The sequence below is a fragment of the Pelecanus crispus genome, chromosome 22, assembly GCF_030463565.1.
Source record: "Pelecanus crispus isolate bPelCri1 chromosome 22, bPelCri1.pri, whole genome shotgun sequence".
Lineage (NCBI taxonomy): Eukaryota > Metazoa > Chordata > Aves > Pelecaniformes > Pelecanidae > Pelecanus > Pelecanus crispus.
In genome coordinates this window covers 4,396,899-4,417,797 of record NC_134664.1, presented here as the reverse complement: position 1 = coordinate 4,417,797, position 20,899 = coordinate 4,396,899, and the positions used below count along the sequence as shown (strand labels likewise).

Below are 20,899 nucleotides of genomic sequence, written 5' to 3'. Positions count from 1 at the left end.
ATTTTTAAAATAGGAAGTAGCCAAAATAAGAGGCAAATGTCTTCCTTCTGAGAAGAGGGGAGAAGCAGCTGCACATTTGGGGAAGAGGCTGCCCATTTTCTTGCCTGCCCATTTTCTTGCCTGCCCATGGAGGTCAGCTTGGCCTTTCAGTCTGGGGATGAAACAGAACCTGCCTGACCTTTCTGAACCATGGAAGCTCCTCCTCAGCCCAGAGCCTCAGAGGCAATGAGTTTATTTAAAATAAAAAGGAATCGCCTAATTCCTGCAATCACCCATGGCAGAGCCGTTCCTCAGTGCTCTCGGCATCCAGCGTCAGTGATCCGGCTGTGCACCCTTGTCCCCAGGGATGCCCCAGAGGGTTCGTGTGAGCCGGCAATGTGTGCTCGCAGCCCTGAAAACCAGTCATCTCCTGGGCTGCGTAGAGAAAAGCGTGGCCAGCAGGTCAAGGGAGGGGGATTCTGCCCCTTTGCTCTGCTCTGGTGAGGCTCCCCTGGAGCCCTGCGCCCAGCTCTGGAGCCCTCAGCACAAGGACATGGACCTGCTGGAGCAGGTCCAGAGGAGCCCACAAAAATGGTCCGAGAGCTGGAGCCCCTCTGCTGCGGCGCCAGGCTGGGGGAGCTGGGGGTGTTCAGCCTGGAGAGGAGGGGGCTGCGGGGAGACCCGAGTGCGTGCAGCCTTTCAGTGCTTGTAAGAAAGACGGGGACAGACTTTTTCGTAGGGCCTTTAGTAGTGATAGGACAAGGGGTAATGGTTTTAAACTAAAAGAGGGGAGATTCAGACTAGATATAAGGGAGAAATTTTTTTACACTGAGGGTGGTGAAGCACTGGCACAGGTTGCCCAGAGAGGCTGTAGATGCCCCATCCCTGGAAACATCCCAGGTCAGGTTGGTCGGGGCTCTGAGCAACCTTGATCTAGTGGAAGATGTCCCTGCCCATGGCAAGGGGCTGGACTAGATGACATTTAAACGTCCCTTCTAACCCAGACCAGTCTATGATTCTGTGACCTCACCTGCAGCTGAACAGAGGTACTGTGTGTGATAGCACTGGGGGCTCTGGCCCCTATAGATCAGCCTGTCCGTGGCATGACGCTGTGTGACTGCAGTGGGACAAGTCTCTTCTTTTGGCCAATGTCCTTCCCCGAGCACTTCTGCCTTCTCCACCAGCCAGCCCCCGAGCTCGCTGTGCATCCTCTCCCTGGGCACGCCGCCTTCAGCTCAGCTTCTCTCCCTAGCATGCGCCAGCGATGCGGCAGAGGCGATCGGGGCTGTGGGCAGCTCCGTCACCTTCTACATCCAGAGCATGGATGGAAACGCTGCAGCCTGGAGCTTTCACAACGATGTCATAGCGGCCGTGGAATTTGGCGATCCTCCTAAAGTCACTTTTTTTGATGACACCTACAAACCGCGCTGGACCTTCTCTAAGGAGGGCAGAGGGCTCACCATCTCCCAGCTGAGGATGGACGATGCTGGTACCTACACCGCAAAGGTCATGAGGGTAAAAACCACCTTCACCCTATATGTGTACAGTAAGTGCCTTTTAGTGTTGGCAGGGGTTTTTTTATGCTTTGTGCTAAGTGGGGGGTCGGGGACTTCCTGACAGCCACCCGCTTCCCACAGGGGAGCTGGCAGTGCCGACAGTGACCTGCACGGCACAGAACTGCTCGGCCGACGGCTGCCGCTACACCCTGCACTGCACCACGTCAGGCTCTGGCTCCGGCAACGTCTCCTACGGCTGGAGCAAGGGGGGCCAGCCATGGAGCGAGGGGCCCACACTGCTGGTGGAGGAGTCGCCCCCGGACGAGCCGCCACTGCCGCTCACGTGCACGGTGCGAAACCCCGTCGGCAGCCGCAATGCCACCGTCGTCTCGCCCGCTGCCCTCTGTGCAGGTAACGGCCACGGAGAGATGCGCGGGCGGATGGCGGGGATGGGCCGTATCCTGTGCCCAGTGGCTCCAGCTTTCTCCCGAGCTGTGCCTCGGCATGCAGAGAGAGAAACGTGGACCCCTGGCAGAGGCATTTACCTCTCTCCCTGTTCTCTCCCCTCGTCACGCTGCCCGTGCCACCAGAAAACACAACCCACCCTCCCGCCGCTGGTGAGCTGCCGAACCTCCTGTCTGTGTCCGGCCTCGCTCTTAAGTGTCTGAGTGTGCCCGAGCTAGCTAACAGCGTCCGGCCGCCCCAGATGCCCACGCCTGGGGGCGGGGGGGAGGTGGGAGGTGGGGAGCCCGAGGCCAGTGCAGTCCATCTGCTCCCAAAACAGCTCGTGGGGGATACCCAGGCTTTCTGGACAGTGCTCTGCATCGTGCGCTGTCTTTGTCACCGGGGGAATTTGGGGAGGGGAGGTGGGTCCGCATTTCTAGCTTGTCCTCCGAAATGTCCCAGCTTGGGATGGGAGCATCAAATCAATTCCTGCAACGGCGAGGCAGATCCAAGGATGGGCTGGAGGTGGGAGCGTGGCTCCGTGTATACCTCCTGCCCTCAGCCCACGTGGGGCTTTCCCCCTGCAAAAGTCACCCATGCGGTCCCTGGAGTGCAAAGAGGCATCGGCGGGGGCAGCCGTGGCCGTGGAGGGGCTGGGACGGGAGTCTCCCAGCTGCCGCTCTGTCTGCAAAGCAACTTGTCCTTGTGCAGTGTGTCGCCTCCTCTCCGTGTTGGACTGTGTTATTGCGAAATAAGACCTCCCTGCGAAGCAAGGAAGGTCTCAGCGGGGTGTTGAAGCAGAGATGTGCCTGTTTTCCCCCTGCTCTGATGCTGGGAAGAGGCAGATATGTTCTGGGACGTTACTGGACCTTCTTCTCTTTCAAGGCACCTACTCCAGCAGTCTGGCTGGAATCGTGGCCGGATCAGTGGTTGGAGCCATAGTGCTTTTAGCAGTGTTCTTCATGATCTACTGGAAATCCAAAGGTGAGCTGCTTCCCCTGCGGGTAACCGTTCCTGCAGACCTGGCAGGCAGGAGATGGTGCCTCAGAGGGGAGGACATGGCCGGCCCCGCTGCCCGGGCACCTGGGGGGCTGCAGCAGCCGGAGCTGAGGATGCTGCACGGGGTTTGCTTTGGTTGCCGCTGCTGACAGGAGCTCCATGTTGCTTCTCCCCCAGGCTGGAGGATCTTCTGTTTGCCAGCAGCTGAGGCTATGAATGCAGGTAGGACTTCGGGGCTCCCCCAGGCATTTCTCTCCCTCATCCTTTTTCCTGGTGGGAATAGCCTTTAGGATCAGGAGGGAAATCATCCGCTGCTGTGGCTTGGTGCCAGAGTGTACCCCGGCTTGTGGGACCCCGACGCCTCCCCATGCCCCTACCCTGCACGTGCAGAGGCCAAGTGAAAGGGGACGATCCCAGGTGATGTCGCGGTGGCTGCAGCTGTGTTCTCCCCCAGTGTCTTGCTGGAAAACCCCGTGTGAGCCCACCAAGAAGCAGCCGGGAGCTCAACCATGAGATCACCAAAGCAAGAGGCATTTTGGGGAAGAGATAAGAGCTGGCAAGAGACAACTGGGGATCAGAGGCAAGCGACGAGGGGACGTGCGCCCCATGTCCAGAAACAACCTCCCTGCAGCACCATGCACAGCTTGAGCAACCACTGCCTGCAATCGCTGCCCGAAACAGCCGCTGCCTGATTTCCCTGGCTCCTGGGGACAGAGATCAGAGGTTCCTGGGAGAGGCAGAACAGCATGACAGCAGCCACAGGGGCTGAAGCACACCCTTGGCATCGCTTTGGGATCAGCTCCGCTAGACTCAGGGGTTCAGGGTGCAAGCCCAGCCGAGAAACCCAGTGGAAGAAGAGACCAGTGACCAGTTCCCACCTCCTCTCCCTGACGTTTTGTGACGAGACGTGTCATGCCTATTGCTGCTGCTACTGAGCCAATACCCAACAGAGATCTTGCTGACTATTTTTTTAACGTAAATAAAATAAATAAAGCTGACAAGAATGGGGGAGTTCCTGCCTTGTGTTTTGCATTTGCCTGTGCCTGAGCCGGATGTCAGGGCACACCCAGCATCAGGACCATGGGCTCCTCCAGGCTTATAATTTGGATCCGGCTCTTCCATTGGGAACCACGGGTAAAACCTCTCCCCGAAGCGCTCCTCTCTGCACAGGCTGAAGCCTGCATGGCTGTTTCTTTGTGGGGCTGGCGGCAGCACTTCAAATGAGAGGCACTGAAGTTTTGTCCCGAAAATGGGATTATGAAGGATTTAAATCCTCTCTCCCCTCTCTGTTTGATGAGCCAAAGAACGAGCTGACGCTAATGCTTGCTGCAATGGTAGCAACGTATGAAGGAAAGACAAATGCATGTCGCCCTCAGAAAGCAGCCGGGGACCTTGTATTTAAATAAAAAAAGCTGATTTTCACCAGCAAGCCCCTTTGACTGCTGTCCTTTGAGCTGCAAGCAAATGCCCCGCTCCTGCAGTGGCTGGGGCAGGAGGGATGGTGGGAGGAGAAGCGATGCTCACCTCGACCCAGACCCAGAGCAAACACCTCCAGCAGCTCCAAGGGGCTGCCGGGTGCTGCAGCTCCTGGATGGTTGGGCTTTCACCCGAGCCCGGCACACTTTAAGCCGGGATTCCCTCCAGCCCTCAGCAAGGAGCATCCCAGTGGCGCTGCAGGGCACGCAAGGGGATCCACTGCAGCCCCTTCCCATCTGCGGCAGCCTGCTCCCTCGCTGACCCTCCATTTCTTTCTCCTTGCAGAAGCTGGAGCAGAGTATGCAACGGTGTACGCCGAAGTCGGCCCTTCCTCGCAGGTGGGTTTGTGCGGTCCCATCCCTGTCCCCCAGGTACGGGGCTGGACCAGGCTGCGCAGCCGGGGGGTCCCTGCATGGGTCGGGGATGGCCTGGGGGCCACGTGGCAGGGACGGCGAGGAAGGACGGCGGCTGGGCAACCCCAGGGTTTGTCTGTTAGATTCTCCTGGGAAGTTGAAGGGGGATACGCCAGCACCGGGGCTTGCCCAAGAGCAGCCAGCACGGCCACCTGCCCGCACTTCCTGGTGCATCACCGGGGCCTCTGTCCCTGGCCCCACCAAACTTGGCTTCTTTGGCTCACCCAGGCTTTGAGATCCCTTCGTCAGCTCCGAGCCCTGGAAACACTTTTTAAAATCTTTTCCCCAGGTGCACCTGCAGAGCGTCTCTAATGCACAGCAAGACAAGCCAAGTAAGACATTGACCCCTGGTGCAGAGACCGCCAAAACCATCTATTTCACCGTCCAGGCTGCTGCCCAGGTGAGTTGGTGCTCACGGCCATCTGCCTCGGAGGGGCTCCAGCGCCGAGCAAGGAGATGGCCAAGGCCCCAGGGTGAGAGACAACCCCTGGAGCCAGGGGCATGGACGGATGGGTCTTCACTGGGCTTTCTTGGGGTCCAGAACTTCAAGCCAAGCCCATGGGTCCCCTCTTCCTTCTCAACACAGGGATCGGATCCCACGAGCCCAAGCAAAGCTTTTGTCCCTTTGCAATTGCAGACGGATGATGAGAAGATGAGAAATGATGAGAAACACCCCTACTTGTCAGTCAGCTAGCCAGACCCCGCAGCGCAGCCCTGGCACGGCTCCGGGGCACCCGTGAGCCTGCTCTGCGCGCAGGGCTCCTGCGCCCGGCCCTGGCCCGTGGGGCTGCAGCATCCCCGCCGTCCCTCCCCGTCGCTGCTGCCTCTGACGCGCCTGTCGGCAGCGGTTCCCAGGCATCGCCGTGAGGACGTACCCGCCCTGTAAGCGCAGGCTCGTCTGGCACAGGACGTCTGCTGGTGTTTTGGGGTTTGGGCTCCTTTCTGCCCTCTCTGACCAGACCAAGGAACATGGACCAAAACTGGCTGCAAACCCAGCCCTCCTGGGGCAAGGACATGAGCTGATGAGTCTGGGATTCGCCCTGCATGCACCTCGTGGTGCGGAGCCTCAGGACAATAGGACAGGAAAACTTGAGCAACCTCTTAGAGCCCTTTTTAATTTTTTTTTTTGCTATACTTTTAAAATTGCCCAATACTTTTACTGCTTCGTTTGGTTGCTAAACCAAGAGAAAGCAAAAATAACACTTGGTAGTAGAAAGCTGAAAAAGGAAACGTGTACCTTTGCCCGGGCGCACACACCCAGGCTGCTGTGGTTTCGGTGCCCGCTGCTTCCCCAGCACTCGCTGCTCCCGGGCCTGCCAGGGACCTTCCAAACCTCGCAGCACCACTGTGCCATGCTCAGCATCACTTTCTGCCGCCGGCGAGCTGCTTGCGGTCCCCTGGGACGCTGCAGGGCCGCGCCGGTGTCCAGGGGCAGCAGGTGGGGCACAGGGCACGTCCCCACCCTCCCTGCTCCCCAAACCCACCCAGAGCTGGCAGCTGAGCAAAACATGCACGTTGGCATCAATTTTCCAGTGCCGCTGGACAGACAGATGCCGCCCACGCTAGGAAGCCTCTTCCCGTGTGTGCCGCTTCCCCCTGCTCTTTGTCTTGTCTGTGCGGGTAGTAAATTATTCAGGGATGAAACCGGAGATTTCTTTGAAGTGCCTGGCACAGGAGAGCCCTCTAGGAGCTACTGGAATAAAAATGCAAGACACATCTGGGCTCAATTTCTGTCTGCATATTATTTTGGGGGAAAACAGTCCATTATTGACGAGCCCGTGGAGTAATTTGTTTATTCTCTGTATTTTCACAGTATGCGACAGGCTTGTTTTTGAGTTCCTCAAATTCAGGCCGATCAATTAAAAATATATACCTCAGTGGGTCATGCATTTTACCCAGGGATTCATCCATGTGGCACCAAATCTGTCCTTGTAACGCCAATCCCCAGCCTGGACAGGGCTTAAAACGGCAGCGATGGCACCGGGGACTGGCCCAAAGGGAGCCGGGGCAGGGCTGGAGCATCACCTCTGCCTTCGCCCACGCCGATGGCTGATGGGGCTCCATCCTCACCCCAGGCACAGCCCCAGAATGACCCCCCGGGATGATTCCTGGCCGTTAATCACCCTATTTCAGTGCCAACACGTTTGAGCTCACAGGAAGCTGTTGGCTGGGCAGAAAGGGGAAGGAAGACATTGCAAGAGGGGGAGCGGCGGTGGAAAGCTCGGTGGGGCAGAGGAGGATGGAGCCGAGAGGTGTCGGGACGGGGTGGCTCTGCATCGCAGTGCTCTGCTCTGGAGCTGGTGAGTGGGGCTGGGAGGGCGGCGGGGGGTCCTGGGGCGGGGGGTCCTGGGGCGGGGGGGTCCCTCCAGCTGTGGGGCCGGAGGGAGGGGGAGGAAGGGGTGATGTGAAGGCAGCGGGTGCGATGCCACGGTGCCTTCCTGGGTGACCTTTTGCAGCAGGGCAGGATGCTCGCCTGGCCGTTTCGGCGGAGGCAAGGCTCAGGCCGCCTGCTTCATTGCTTGGCTTGGGTCTGGCTTGTGGGTGGGGGGTGGTTTGGGGTTCCCTGGGCTCTCCCAGCACCCAGCGGTGCCGCAAACCCATGCCCTGGGCTCCCCCGGTCCTGCCCAGCCCTTTGCTGGCCAAGCAGCGGGGATGCTCGCTGAGCTCCCTGCGCCTTTCACAGCCGGGAGCGTAGCGGCTGTGGGCTGGTTTGCCTGGGGACCCCGTTTCGGCACTGCAGAGCGCCTGTCCGTGCTGGCACCGCCGCCCGTTGCCCAACCTCCAGCAGCTCCACAGGGGCTGCGTCAGCGTGACGCTGCCCGGCAGCGCGTGGCCATGCACGACTTAGAGCAAGCCCTCGGCCTGGCCTCCACCGCGGTGCTGCTGCTGTTAGCGCCTTCTTCGTTAGCGGGGGGTTCGTCTCGGCAGAGACCGTGCGGTGTGAGAGAGCGCTGTGAAGCCGGCTGCTCGCCACGGCGGCAGGATGTGGGACGGTGATGCTCCCCCAGCCCCACACCTCCGTCCCAAGTCACTGGAGGCTGGAGGGATGTGGGCTAGCTCGCTGTCGCTCCTGCCTTGCCTGTCACCAAGCTGCAGAGCTGCGGTGCAGGCTGTGCGCCCGGTGCAGGGCCACGGTGGGGCCAGCGCAGCCCCCAGCCCTGTTCCTGATCCTTGGGGGTGGTTCTAGCCTGGGGAGGCATTAACACAAATTGATGACCCTCGTTCCCAGCTTTCGTCCTCAAAAAAGAGGAGCCCGGGCACCAAAGCACCACGCAGCGCGATGATGTCCCGGAGCCCGGGCACCAAAGCACCACGCAGCGTGACGATGTCCCGGAGCCCATGGGAGACCCCACCACAGCCACCGGGCAGGTGGACAAGCTGATGACGTGGCCAACAGTCACCCCAGCCCCTCGGACTGGGGACCCCATCACCACCCCTGTGCCGACACAAGCAGGTGCCGCAGGAAACAAAACACGTGAGTCCCACAGAGAAAGGAAGAGCTGCGGCTTGGGGATGTGCCACCATCCTTGGAGGGTCCTGCATCCCCCCAGGGACCCCCCAGTGCCTGGCAACCCCCCGAGCCACCTTTGCAGGCAGCTTGCCCACCTCTCCTATCTCTTCCTCTTCCCATAGAAAACGCAGTGGCTGTTCCCATCAGGTACTGGTCCCCTGCCATTTTTGTGGTGGTTGCTCTGATCGTGCTCTTCTTCACCTACCGGCGGACCAAGGGGGAAGGTGAGCTCCCCCACCGGGACACCGACGTCCCCCCCTTCGCGCAGCTGCACACCGCATTGGCAGGAAAGGGTGACAGCCAGCTCACAGCCCACATCCTCAAAGCATAGAGAAGTGCCGCAAAAAGGCAGTTATTCTGGTGTGGCTCGGTGAGGGGGGGTCTGGCTTCATGCTGGGGCGGGAGCAGGATCTGGCCCTTGCACCAGCCAGAGACCGTCCCCAGAAACCCCTCTGGCCACGGCTTAGCCCCTTGGGGAGGGGTCCCTCTTGCTCACATCTGGCTTTAAAAGTTTAACCCACAACTCCCTTTTCTGCTCAGTTTTGCATCTCAGTGCCAGCTCTCCCCTTTCCCCCCTGGGGCTTCTCCTTCTCTGCTGTAACACAAATCTCAAGCTTGGGGAATGTTTTTCTCTCCTGCAAAGCCAAACTGAAAGTTCGCCAGCTCTTGCCCCACGCTGCCTCCCAGGAGGGCCTTGCTGGGCTTTTTGCAAAGCCCGTTCGGCCCCGCGGTGGTAACACCCGTGTCTGCCCTGGCCCGCAGGGAGCCAGGACCAAGCCGCCTCCGCCAGTGACTCTTCGGGTAAGACGGGCTCAGCCGGAGCCCCACGAGGCCAGGGCGTCTCGTTACACCATCGCTGACCCGGTCTCAGCGCCACGATTCACATCCCAGCTCGTTGCATTGCAGATCTGGGAGCCCTGGACCACCTCCCTACCCACGACACCACCCCGATAATCCCCGCTCCCCAGGTAAGCCCGGCTCACGGGGAGCCTCTTGCCGGCAGCGCCGAGCTGAGGGGGCTGAGTGCTGCTTTTCGGGCCCTGCACGGCTTTGGGCAAGCCCCAGCCCGTGCCTCAGTTTCCCCATCCACTGCGGCCGCGTTGTGTGCTGGAGGCAGGTGACGAGGATGCTCGGCGCAGCTCCTCAGCCAGCCGCCGCCTCTCTTGCAGGCGGAGAGGAAGGGGCCGGAGAAACCCCCAGCCTTGGAGCACAGCGAAACCACCTTCTGCGAGCCGGACCCCCCCCCCGCCCCAGCCGCTGCTGCCCCAGGTATTTCACCCCAGTGCGGCGCAGCGGCCAGCTGAGCCCCAGCCCCTCCAGCCCGCGCGGGTCCCTGGGCAGGGTTTGTGCCCCCCCCCAGCACCCGATTTTGCTTCTCCCCAGCCTGACACCCCCCCAGCTGCCAGCGGTGCCAGCTGCTGCGGGGAGCCCGGTGCTGACTGAGGGCCCCCGGGGGAGCCCAGTGGCTTCCAGACACCCCCAGGGAGCACGAGGCAACCCCGAGGGCCGCGGGGACCGCGCCGGACCATGCTCCCGGCCGGGGGCCAGGCGGTGGCTGGGGGCCGCGAGCATTGCGTGCCGCCTCGGCCCTTCCTATGGATGCTTGGGCGTGCGCCCAAATCCCGGTGGGAACGGGGACCCGCGCGGGACAGGGACGCACGTGGGACATGGCCAGGCGTGTGCCGCTACTGCTGTGCCCCGCGTGCGAGGACGGGGACTCGGGGCACCTGCGCCGGGCACAGCCAAGCCAATAAAGCAGGATTTCACCCCGGAACACCTGGGCTTTCTCTGCCGGGGCTGGCAGCACCCCCTGCCCAGCCCAGCCATCACTTTTTCCCCGTGTCTTGGAACGGAGCAGAGGTGGCTGGCGGCCAGCCCACACCGAGGCGGCTGGGGGAAGGAGCTGCTTGTGCTGCTCACTCACGGAGGGGAAAAAAAGAAAAAAAAAAAAAAAAAAAAAAACCACCCCAAAACCACCCAAACCCACACAGGACTGAAATAACCCGCCCTCCCCCAGCCCCCGGGCCAGCAGCTCGTCAGATGACTGCTGAACTCATCACAGGGCAAAGATGGGGCGAGGGCTGGAAACAAACACCCCAGGCAGCCCCCGTGGGTAACGCGCCCTGGGAGAAGCAAGAATGTCCCCAGGGAAATGAGGAGCTTGGGGGGGGACCCTGAGCCCCAGCACGGCTTGGCTGGGGGGCCAGCACCCCCCGAGTCCCTCCCTGCGTGCACGCAGGGGCTGGCTCCTGTCCCCGCTGCCGGGGACAGCGCTGCTGTTGCGCCGCCGTGCCTCAGTTTCCCCTCGCTCTGCTCCCCCCACCTACAGCAAACACCCTCCTGCAAGGAGCGGGGCACGGCGTGGGGAGGGGGCCCGGGGGCGGCCCGGGGCCGAGTTAGAGGGAGAGCGAAGGTGCTAAAGCCAAAGGAAACGCCGACGCTGGCTCCCAGTGAATCAGCGCTGCCGTTGCTGCAGCGGGGCCCCCCACAAGCCGAGGTGTCGGCGCCCCTGGTCCGCTCGGAGCTGCAGGTGGGTGCCGGGGGGGGCACAGGTGCCGGCGCAGCCACGGCCGCGGCCGTCGCAGCGAGGCGACCGCAGGCAGCAGCGCGCAGGCTCTGGAGGCTGGGAGCAGCTCTGCAGCCCCCCCAGGGAGCTGGGGGGGGACACACTCGCTCCCCCAGCAAAGGGGATGGGCCTTGGCCCCCCCGGGAGGGTTTGGGCATTTCTCCGCTCTGCACTGAGGGGCGGCAGAGCAGCTGCGCCCGCTGGCCTCGGCTCGTCCCCAGCCCCTGGCCCCCTAAAGCCCAAATCCCTTGGTGCCCCAAACCCTTGGCCCTATGAACCCCAAGCCCCCGCCCTCACAGATCCAAAACGCTGGGCCCCTATAGCCCAAACCCTTGGCCCCTATAGCCCAAATCCCTGGCCCCACAAACCCCAAACCCTTTGTCCCACAGACCCCAAATCCTTGGTCCCCATAAACTCCAAGCCCTTGGCCCCTCAACCCCCAAAACTTTGGCCCCACAAATCACAAACCCTTGGCCCCGTTAGGCTCCAAGCTGTTTGTCCCGTAAATCCCAAATCCTTGGCTCCCACAAGCCCCAAAACCTTGGCTCCATAAAGCCCAAACCCTTGGCCCCATAAAGCCCAAACCCTTGGCCCCATATAGCCCAAATCCTTGGCCCCTATAGCCCAAATCCTTGGCTCCATAAAGCCCAAACCCTTGGCTCCTATAGCCCAAATCCTTGGCCCCATATAGCCCAAATCCTTGGCCCCTATAGCCCAAATCCTTGGCCCCCATAAAGCCCCAACCCTTGGCCCCTATAGCCCCAACCCTTGGCCCCTATAGCCCAAATCCTTGGCCCCACAGACCCCAAATCCTTGGCTCCATAAAGCCCAAACCCTTGGCCCCTATAGCCCCAACCCTTGGCCCCTATAGCCCAAATCCTTGGCTCCATAAAGCCCAAATCCTTGGCCCCACAGACCCCAAATCCTTGGCCCCCATAAACTCCAAGCCCTTGGCCCCTCAAACCCCGAACCCTTGGCCCCCATAAACCCCAATTCCTCGGCCCTACAAACCCCAAACCTTTGGCCCCTGTACACCCCAAATCCTTGGCCCCATGGACCCTAAACCCGTGGCCCCAGCAAGCCCCAGCCCTTGTCCTGCACCGAGCACCCGCCGAGGGCAGGACCGGTTCCCCTCCGAGTGCTCCCGCGAGGCCACGTCCCGCCAGCGCGGCACCTCTGCGCTGCCCGGCCTGCGCAGGCTGCGGGCGGGAGCGGGGCGGGGAACGAAACCAGCTGCCTCGCCCCAAAGCACCAGGTGCAGGAAGACGAAAGGAGGGGAGAGAAAAAAAAAAAAAAAAGTCAAAATGGGTTTATTTTATAAAAAAAAAAAAATTTGTACAATTTTAGTTCCTCTATGGAAAAAAAAAAAAACAAAAAACAACCAACAAAACTTCCTACCACTGCCATAATGCTTCAATCCACTGCAAACTGTAAAAACAAGCTTTTTATATATTAAAAAACAATTTTACATTTTACAATTTTCTACACGCATGCACAAGGTCTCAGCTCTGTGGGGGGGAAAAAAAAAACCAAAACAAAACCAAAAACAAAACCAAAAACGAACAAAAAAGGGTTTATTCTTCTTAAACTCCAAGTGGAAAATCTCCCCTCCCTGGCCGACCCGTCCGCTCGCACTCACTGAAGTCTTTTTTGCAGTAAAACACCCCAAAATGGGCTCCCAGCAGCAGCAGCACTGATGGAGCGGGGGGCCTCGGGGGGGGGGACCCGGGTCCTTCAGCCTCGAGGGGCTGGAAGACGAGGGAAGCTCAGGCAGGGGCTAGAGACTCCCGAAAAACGGAGATTTCCTGGAAATCAGGAAAGCCAGCCCCGAGCAGCGCAGAGCCCGGGTGGGGACAGACCCCCAGGACCCCTCCAGCACCTTAACGTTGCTACTGGTACTTACTGGGGAAGCCCCCGGCCCCTCTGGGGTGCACACGTGGCCGGCGTGCCACGGCCCAAGCGGCGTCGGTGCCCCCCGCCCCGTTCAGTGCTTAGGACAAAATAAACCAAAATCACCTCCAAGCGCTCACCTCCCTGGGATGAAATCTGGCAGCTCCCACGACCAACCCAACCCTCCCCTGCCCAGCCACAGCCCGCCCCGACCCCATGGGCCCCCCAGCCCGGCACGGCGTGGCCGGGCAGAGCAGGGGAAAAAAAAAAAAAGAAAATAAATCCATGAGGTATTTGCGACCTTAACAAAACCAAGGGAAAGCAAAAGCTTTTGCATCCCTGACGGCCAGCCAGCTCCCGCTCGTGGGACCACCCTGGGCCACCATGGGACATTAATTAAGGACCTCACTGAGCCACGAGCCCTCATCGCCCTCGCCAGGAACCCCTCGTTTCATTCCCCCCGCTGGCGCCGGGTCCAGGATTGCACCCCGAGAGACATTTTAAGCTGCTGCACCCCACGGCTGCAGCTCCAACCGGCGTGGGGAAGTCCCACAGGGATGCTGCTGGGGCCAGGGACACAGGTTGCCTCGGGAGCAGGGAAACCACTTAAGAAACCGCTTCTGCTTCTCTTAAAAACCTGACTTTCACTTGCTTTTGTTACGAGCTGAGCACGGAAACCATCAGCAGAGAGGCGAGGAGGACGTTCCTACAGCCAGGAGCATCACCGCTCCGGTGTCTTGGATGCTGGGGGAGGTTTTCATAGCAGCCACGGATCGCAGAGGTGTTTGCAAAATACTCCCCCAAAAAATCTCTAGGATTAAAAACCAGCCCCAGACGGCGGGCGGTGGTTTAAGGTCAGAGCCAGGACAGCTGCCAGGTAGAAAATGGGCAAGCGCAGAAGGTCCTTGGGACCTGATGGTGCTTGAAGTCGCTGGTGAAGAACGTGTAGAGTTAGCCCTTGGGTTATGGCACCGAAACGCCGTCTCCTTCCTGGCCGTGCTGCTGTCCTCCGCCGGCTGCGCCTTCTGGGGGGATGCTACACGGACCTGGGTTTCGGGGAGGAGGAGGAAGGGGCTCAGCCCACCCCAACGGGGGCCAAGCCGAGGCGGAGGGCGAGTGGTCACTGGTAGGTGATGGAGCTGGGCGTGGGTGCTGCTTCCCGGCGCCCGCCACAGTTCTGCCCTCGAGCCGTGGCCTCCCTGAGCCCCGGTGGAGACGGGGAGGACGAGACGGAGGGGTCCGGAGAGGGTCTCCCCCCAACCCTTCTCCATCCCTCTTCAGCTCACACGGAGGTCTCCGACTGCAGCCTCATGACGAACTTGTGCGACTTGGGGTCCACGAACTCCTCCGAAAGCTTGAAGAAAGGGATCTTCTTGGTGCTCACCACGAGGCTGAAGTCCTGGCGCTTCAGCACGAAGACCACCCCATCTTTCAGGCCGTTCGTCACCGGCTCCTCGCTGACCAGCGTCCACTGCTTGGCCAGCCAGCGGTCCTTGTGGTACTGGATGGTGGGCCCGGCCGTCAGGTACCGCTCCAGGAACGCCTTGGAGGAGGGAAAGGACACGTGAACGTCGCCTTCCTACGGCCCAGCCTATTTTTTTTTTTTTGCAGCCTCAAGCTGCTCGGCAGGTCCTGCAGGAAAAACGTCCCCGCGCGGCTGGTTCCCAACGCTGCGCGTTGCTCCCTTGGGGTTACACCCGCTTTTCTGGCTCTGTCCCCCAACCCCCTGTACCTCCCGGGGGGATGCTCTCACACGGTGGGGAAAAAACCCCAGCCACGTCCTCACGCTCTGGACCAAGCTCTTGGGCAAACCCGGAGACCCGTCCCGCCTCGCCGTGCCCCCCGCGCACCTTGGGCGTCATGTCGTGGGTGATGCAGAACTCGAGGTGCTGCAGGATGCTCTCCATGGTGTGGTAGGGCTGCTGCTTGGTGGTGCGCAGGTATTTCTGCATGGCCCGGGCCATGGAGGCGAAGATGGCCTGAGCTGCCTCCCGTGGGTCCATGATCTCCCGGGGGTTCTTCTGGTCCTCCTCCTGCAGCCGCTTGATGTGGGTGAAGGCTTCTTCCACCGCCACCACCAGCCTGCCGGGAGGAAAGCCACGGACGCGGCTGCAGCAGGGCGGAGTCTGGCCACGGGCAGGAGATGCCCTGGGCTTGGGGGGACCCGCTGGCCTCCTGCCTACCCATGGACGGCAGGAACCCAGCCTCCACCCCAAAACAGCTTTGGGGGAGGTCTGGCTGTGCCACGCAACAGCCAGGCTTGGGATGCGCTGCCCCGAGAGCAGGGGCACCATGTCCTGGGGGGCTGGATGTGACCCCGGGAGCCCCACCTCCCCCCCGCCTGCACAGGGGGGTCCTGGGATGGGCACCCCTTGGGCACACGCAATGGGGCGCCCGGTGCCGCATAGAGCCCGGTCCCCGCCGCCGGCTCCGTACCTGGCGCGGCGCTTCCGCACCCTGCGCTCGTGCTCTGCCTCCTCGTAGTAATACTCGTTGTGGCTGTTGTCGCGCCTCCGGGCAGCCGCCGCGATGACGGCCCGGGACTGGCCCGTGGAGTTGTTTGTTGTGTTTTCTGGAGGGAAAAGGGCGAGGTTAGAGAGGAGTCGGGGGGCTCTGGGGTGCCCGATGCTCCCCCTGCCCCACGGCCAGGCTGTGGCGATCCCGCCCTGGGCTCTCCGGAGCTGAGGAGCCTCCGGAGAGGAAAACACAGGGATGGGGAAGGGAAGGAGGAGAGAGAACGAGAGGAGAAGCCAAGGGAAGGGGAGCTCACCCTCGCCGAGGGAATAGACTTTAAACCCGGACATTTTCTTGGACAGGACGGATTTTGGCAGGTTGAGGAGGGCAGGGTTGTAGACCGGGAAATCGTGGTAATAGTTCTCCAGGATCCACACGGCTGCTCGCTGGATGCTGCAGGGAGACACGGCCGGGCACGGGGCGGGGGCACAGAGAGCCGGTTAGCGGCGCGCCGAGGGCGGGGGGCACACGCAGCTGGGGCAGGACGAGGAGGGAGGGACGGGCGCCTCGTGGTGCTGCAGGGACCTCTCGTCCCGCGGGGGGAGCGGGGCTGTACCCGCGGCGGGGCACATGCGCGGCTCCTCCGGCCGGCTGATGCTGGGGGCGGTGGCGTGGGCACAACCGCTCGTGGATGCAGGCGTGTGCGTGCACCCACGCACCTGCACGCACACGAATGCACGCGCCTGAACGCACATAGACACATGCACACACACAAATTTTACAGTAGGGCTCGACAACCTTGAAGGTCTTTTCCAACGAAAATGATTCTATGAACGTACACGCGTCGGTGCCCGTGCACATATGCACGTGCCCATGCACAAATGCCCATGCACACATGCCCATGCACACGTGCCCATGCACACATGTCAACGCACGTGCGCACGCACAAACGTGGGAACCCACCCCGGCAGCATCCCCCCGGCACCCCCATACCTGAGATGGCCGACGTTGTAGAAGCGGCTGGCCCCGTCGGCGGAGCGGACGGCCTTGAGGGTGAACTGGGGCTGGAGCTGACGCAGCTCCAGCAGCACCACGGCCAGGTAGTGCACAAAGAGCAGCGCATCCACCAGCGAGACGGCATACTGCACCACCCCCTGGTAGTTGCGGTCCCGCGAGTCCAGGATCCGCACGCCGTAGAAAAGCCAGTAGGAGACGACGAGGAGGAAGATAAGCACCATGAGCAACGCTCGGAAGACAAAGACACGAGGGAAGAAGGCTTTGGGGCGACGGAAGAAGAGAGCCCAGCTGCCCAGCAGGAGGATGAGGAGTTTGAAGGCCACGGAGATGAAGAGCCCCTCGCAGGGTGTCCCACAGGGCTCCAGCTCCTCCCGCCACAGCAGCTGGGGCAGGAGCATGAAGGCGAGGGGGGTGAGGAAGGCAAACAGTGCCAGCGCCCCGGCCAGAAGGACGCCCAGGTGCCGGGAGCAGTCCAGGTGGGCGCTGTCCTCCATGTCCTTGGTGATGCGGGTGATGTCATCGTGCGAGATGCTGTGCTCCGACGTCCCTGTCACCACCGTGGTGGTCTCGCCCCAGTTGTCGTCCTGCGAAGGGTGGATGGGTTACGCGGGGGATAGCTCCATGTGTCCCCCCCACCCCATGCCCAGCGCCCCGGGGAGCCGCCAGCCGCGCCGGACCCCCACACCAACCCAGCTCCAGCATCTCCCACCCACCAAACCTCAAAGCCCGGCGTGCTGCCTGGCGCCATCACCCCCATGGAGGCGGCGGAAACCTCAGCCTAGGGTGGGGGGACGCAGCGATTTGGCTGGGACCCTCTAGGAAATCCCCATCAGCAGCTCCGTGCCGCGCTCCACCTCTCCGGCACCGACGAGAGCAGCTTTGGAAGTGGGAAGCATCCTGCTTCCAGGCAAACCCCCTCATTAGCGGGGCCAGAAGGAACATGCCCGGCCGCCGTCCCAACACACCCTCACCGCTGCTGCGCGGGCGGGCGCTGCCTCCTCCAGCGCCGCACCGGCCAGGGCAGAGTCACCGGTGATCCGGCAGCTCAGAGCGCCGGGCAGGTCGCCCACCACCTCCGAAAACCCCCTCCTCAAGCCAGAGGGGCGTGGAAATGACCCCTGCGCGTTGGATTCCTTCCCAGCTAAAACGAGGGGTTTCAGCAGAGGGAGAAAACGCTGCGCCGCAGGCGCTGAAAACGCCACCCCGGCACAGCCACGGGTCTGTCCATCTGTCCGTCCTCTCACTCGGACTGTCACATTCTGCTTTACCGCGCTTTGGCACCCCTGAAACTTGGGGTTTTATTGTATCGTGTTTTTTCCCCTCTCTGAATTTCTGCAGGAAAGCCAGCGATTTCATTCCAAAAAGCAAAATAAAGCCACGCTCTCGGGCTTTCCAGAGGGATGGGAAGCGGAGGAGGGTCCAGGAGGACCAGTCCATATCCCAGCCCATCCCCAGGTGAACCCACGCTGCCATCGGCTCGCTCCGGCCACGGCTGGACCGGGCAGGCTCAGCCGCCAGCAGCCCGGCTGCCGCAAACCCAGGCTTCTGCCGGCGCCGACTTCGTGGTGGGGGAAGATGAAAAGAGCCGGAGCCGCCTGCGTAGGTGGCTGGGAGACGATTAAAGCCAGGGACTGGGCTCCGCGGCAGCCGGGGCACTGCTGGCAGCCAGCGTGGGGGTCACGGCAGCGCTGCTCCCCGCTGCCGCTCGTGCTGAGGGACCCCGTGGGACCGCGGGGCTGGGGCGGCCGGCGGAGGGACGCAGCGCAGGAGGCTCCCCCACACCAGCCTGCTCGCCCGTGTGATCCTGCCGGCGGCCGGGCTGCGGTTATTGTGCCGAGCCGGCATCACCTGCGGGCGCCGAGCGAGGAGCCGGAGCTAATCCCTAGGGAGTGGATCCCCAGGGAGTGGATCCCTAGGGATTGGATCTGCAGGGTGTTTTCCACCCTGGGCAGCCCATGCCCACCCCGGCTGCTTCCCCGGGGCGCCGTGACAACCGGTCCCCCTTCATTTACACCCGCGCCGCCCGCCCGCCCTCCCCGCCGGCGCCGCCGCAGCGCTCGCAGGAGCCCGGCTGCCAGCCGAGGGCCAGCCCAACCGGCTCGACCGCTCTGCCGGGGAGCACCAGGCATGCCGGGAGCCCCCGCGCCCCGCCGGCGGCTCCCACCCTCGGCAGCGTCCCCGTGGCGGGGCGGAGATGCCGACCCCATCCCTCCCCCCTGCCCAACTCACCCTCTCATCCCCCCGCGTCGACTCGTTGTCCAACAAGGGCTCGCCCGGCGCTTGGATGGTCACCGACTTGTCCCCGCGGCTCCCATCCCGGCTTTTTGAGCGATGCCGGTCCCGCCGGTCCCTGGAAGGCAAGAGAGGGGAGCAGGGTGGGTGCACCAGGGCGGCAGCACCCACTGGGGCCAGGGACCCCCCCGGGCACGCACCGACCCCTCACCTGTGCTTGCGGGAGCTGCGGGAATGCCCGGACTTGTAGGAATATCCCGAGTACTGTGACTCATTGTCCATGGTGTCGGAGCACCGGGGCTTGTGCCGCTCCACTCCGAGGGGCTTGGGTCTCCCCGGCCCCGGGACGGCGGCCAGGGCCTCCTTCAGAGGGGGCTTCTTCAGGCCCAGGGGCACCTTCAGGAAGTCGACCGTCACCTTGAGGGACTCTATTTTGATCACCTGGTTGGGCTCGTCTCAGGAGAAAACGGCTTGCCCGCCTGCGGAGGCCAAGGGGAAGGCTCAGCAGCGCTGCGGCAGCACCCTGGCTATCCCCCCCGGGCCCCGGCCGCCGGCGAGCATCCCCTCGCCCGCCATCCCTGCACCACCACGGCTCCCGCCCCGGCGGGACTTCAGCAGGGAAAGGGAATTTGGGTCACTATGGCGCATCTTCTATTTTATCCCGTGCCCCAGGTGGGTCCGGGATGGCCACCATCCCCTTTATTAATGACACTGCACCATTAGCTTCTGGTTTGGGCGATTTACACTTTAATTAATATCACAATTGTTATTTTAACTGCCAAGAGAGTGCCTAGGGTGGGGGCCAAAAAAAAAAAGAAAAAAAGGAATGAATAATTGGGTGCAGACAACGTTTCAGGCCCATCTCGCAGCGCGGGGCTCTGCCCGGACACGTTTCCCAGCGCGGAGCCGGGATCTCACACTCAGGAGATGGGCGCGGGAGCCCCGGTCTGCGCCGAGGAGCATCGCCTCGCACCGGCTCCAGCTCCCCTCGCCGCGGCAGCCTGAGCCGGGCAGAACTCGGAGCTGCCGGGTCCCGGGGAAGCGGGGAGCTCCCAGGCTGCCGGGAGCCGCCGCGGTGGCCCTGAGGATGGGACCGGGGGCCTGGGCCCCCCGGCAGCAGCCGGGGGCTGGTCCGGCACCACAAGGCTGGCTCGGAGCAGATACCATCACCCGGCGCGCTGACTCACGGCCGCCACGCCGTTATTAGCCAACCCCAGCTCCCATGACACCATTTGTAGGCACAGACGTATATAAATATATACACACGCGCGCACGATGCCAACCTACGCCTGCTTATGGGGTCGGATCTCTGCTGGCTTGGGGAAATAACGCCTTGCTGAGATCCCAGCTGGGCAGCGCAAGGCACCCTGACCTCGGGCGAAGGCTCGGGGGCTGCGGGCAGGAGCCGGGGTCTGTGTTGGCGGTCTCCCGGGGTCCCAGCCCAGGTCACCCCCCTGGTTTTGGGGGCTCCCACGCTGCTTACAGCCCCGCCGCGCGTCCAGCGCTGGCTCGCCGGGGCCTGTGATCCAGCGGGGAGGAGGCCCGGACAGACGGGAGCCACGCTCGGGGGGGCAGCGGGGACGCCGCTCTCCCTGACCCACGCCAGGGCACGCCGGACCCCATCGGAGGGGTCCTGTCAAATTCTCCTGCCCTCACCCCAAGGATGCTGGGGGGCTGCGGGCATCAGGCGTCCCCCAGAGCCCCAGACTCCCCTTCCCAGCCAGCACCGCGTGCTGGGGGGGCCGCGCCGGCTGTGTTTGGGGGTGGGCCCATGCCGGGTTACCACGGAAATGCCATTTTGACCAAATAAAACCCAAATGTCTTTTGGCCTCTTTTCCAAGGCCTCGGGGAGGGGGAGATGGGGACGAGGTGGGGGGGGGTGTCCTTTTGTCCCAGATGCTGGATGCTCACACATTTATCACCATGGAAACAAAAGCCCCCCCCCACGCTGGTTGTCTAGGAGATGGCAACAGGGCCGGGAGCTCGTCCCGGCATCCCCAGCGAGCGATGGGGGAAGGGACCGGGAGAGAAAGGACCCCCCTGTGCCCCCCCCAAACCTCCTGCAGCCCCCCTCTTCTGGGCTTTGTTTGCAGGCAGGCATCGGGTTTCTGCTGGGAACAATGCAGGGGCCTCGGCCGCTGCCGCCTCGGCGCAGGGGGCCGGGGACAGCCTTGTCCCCAGTCTGGTCCATTAACGCCATTAGAAGGTGGATACTGGGGCAGGGGACGGAGCCGGGGGACTCATGGGACCCGGGGGTCTCACCGGACCCGGGGGACTCACAGGACCCGGGGGACTCACGGGACCCGGGGGACTCACCGGACCTGGGGGACTCACCGGACCCGGGGGACTCACGGGACCCGGGGGACTCACCGGCGGGGCGGTGCAGGGGGTCAGGGCGAGGTGGCTGCAGGCGGGTGCTGTC

At 62.5% G+C, this 20,899-nt stretch overlaps 2 protein-coding genes across 3 annotated transcripts; one reads left to right on the top strand and one right to left on the bottom strand.

Annotated features, from left to right (window-relative positions):
• Positions 1-1,082: 1,082 nt before the first annotated feature.
• LOC142595773 (SLAM family member 5-like) lies at positions 1,083-3,431 on the top strand. Its single transcript, XM_075724622.1, has 7 exons — positions 1,083-1,101; positions 1,232-1,525; positions 1,617-1,886; positions 2,066-2,092; positions 2,805-2,903; positions 3,096-3,140; positions 3,373-3,431. Exons 1-7 carry the CDS (start codon positions 1,083-1,085, stop codon positions 3,429-3,431), a joined length of 813 nt encoding a protein of 270 aa, XP_075580737.1.
• Positions 3,432-14,056: 10,625 nt separating this feature from the next.
• On the bottom strand, positions 14,057-18,759 carry VANGL2 (VANGL planar cell polarity protein 2). 2 transcript variants are annotated; one of them, XM_075724466.1, is made up of 7 exons: positions 18,689-18,759; positions 18,475-18,595; positions 16,222-16,829; positions 15,545-15,681; positions 15,211-15,346; positions 14,625-14,856; positions 14,057-14,317 (listed from the first exon to the last, which is right to left on the bottom strand). In XM_075724466.1, exons 1-7 carry the CDS (start codon positions 18,757-18,759, stop codon positions 14,057-14,059), a joined length of 1,566 nt encoding a protein of 521 aa, XP_075580581.1. The 2 variants fall into 2 exon arrangements, with proteins under 2 accessions (XP_075580581.1, XP_075580582.1); XM_075724467.1 differs by having other exon boundaries at positions 15,551-15,681.
• Between the last annotated feature and the right edge of the window lie 2,140 nt (positions 18,760-20,899).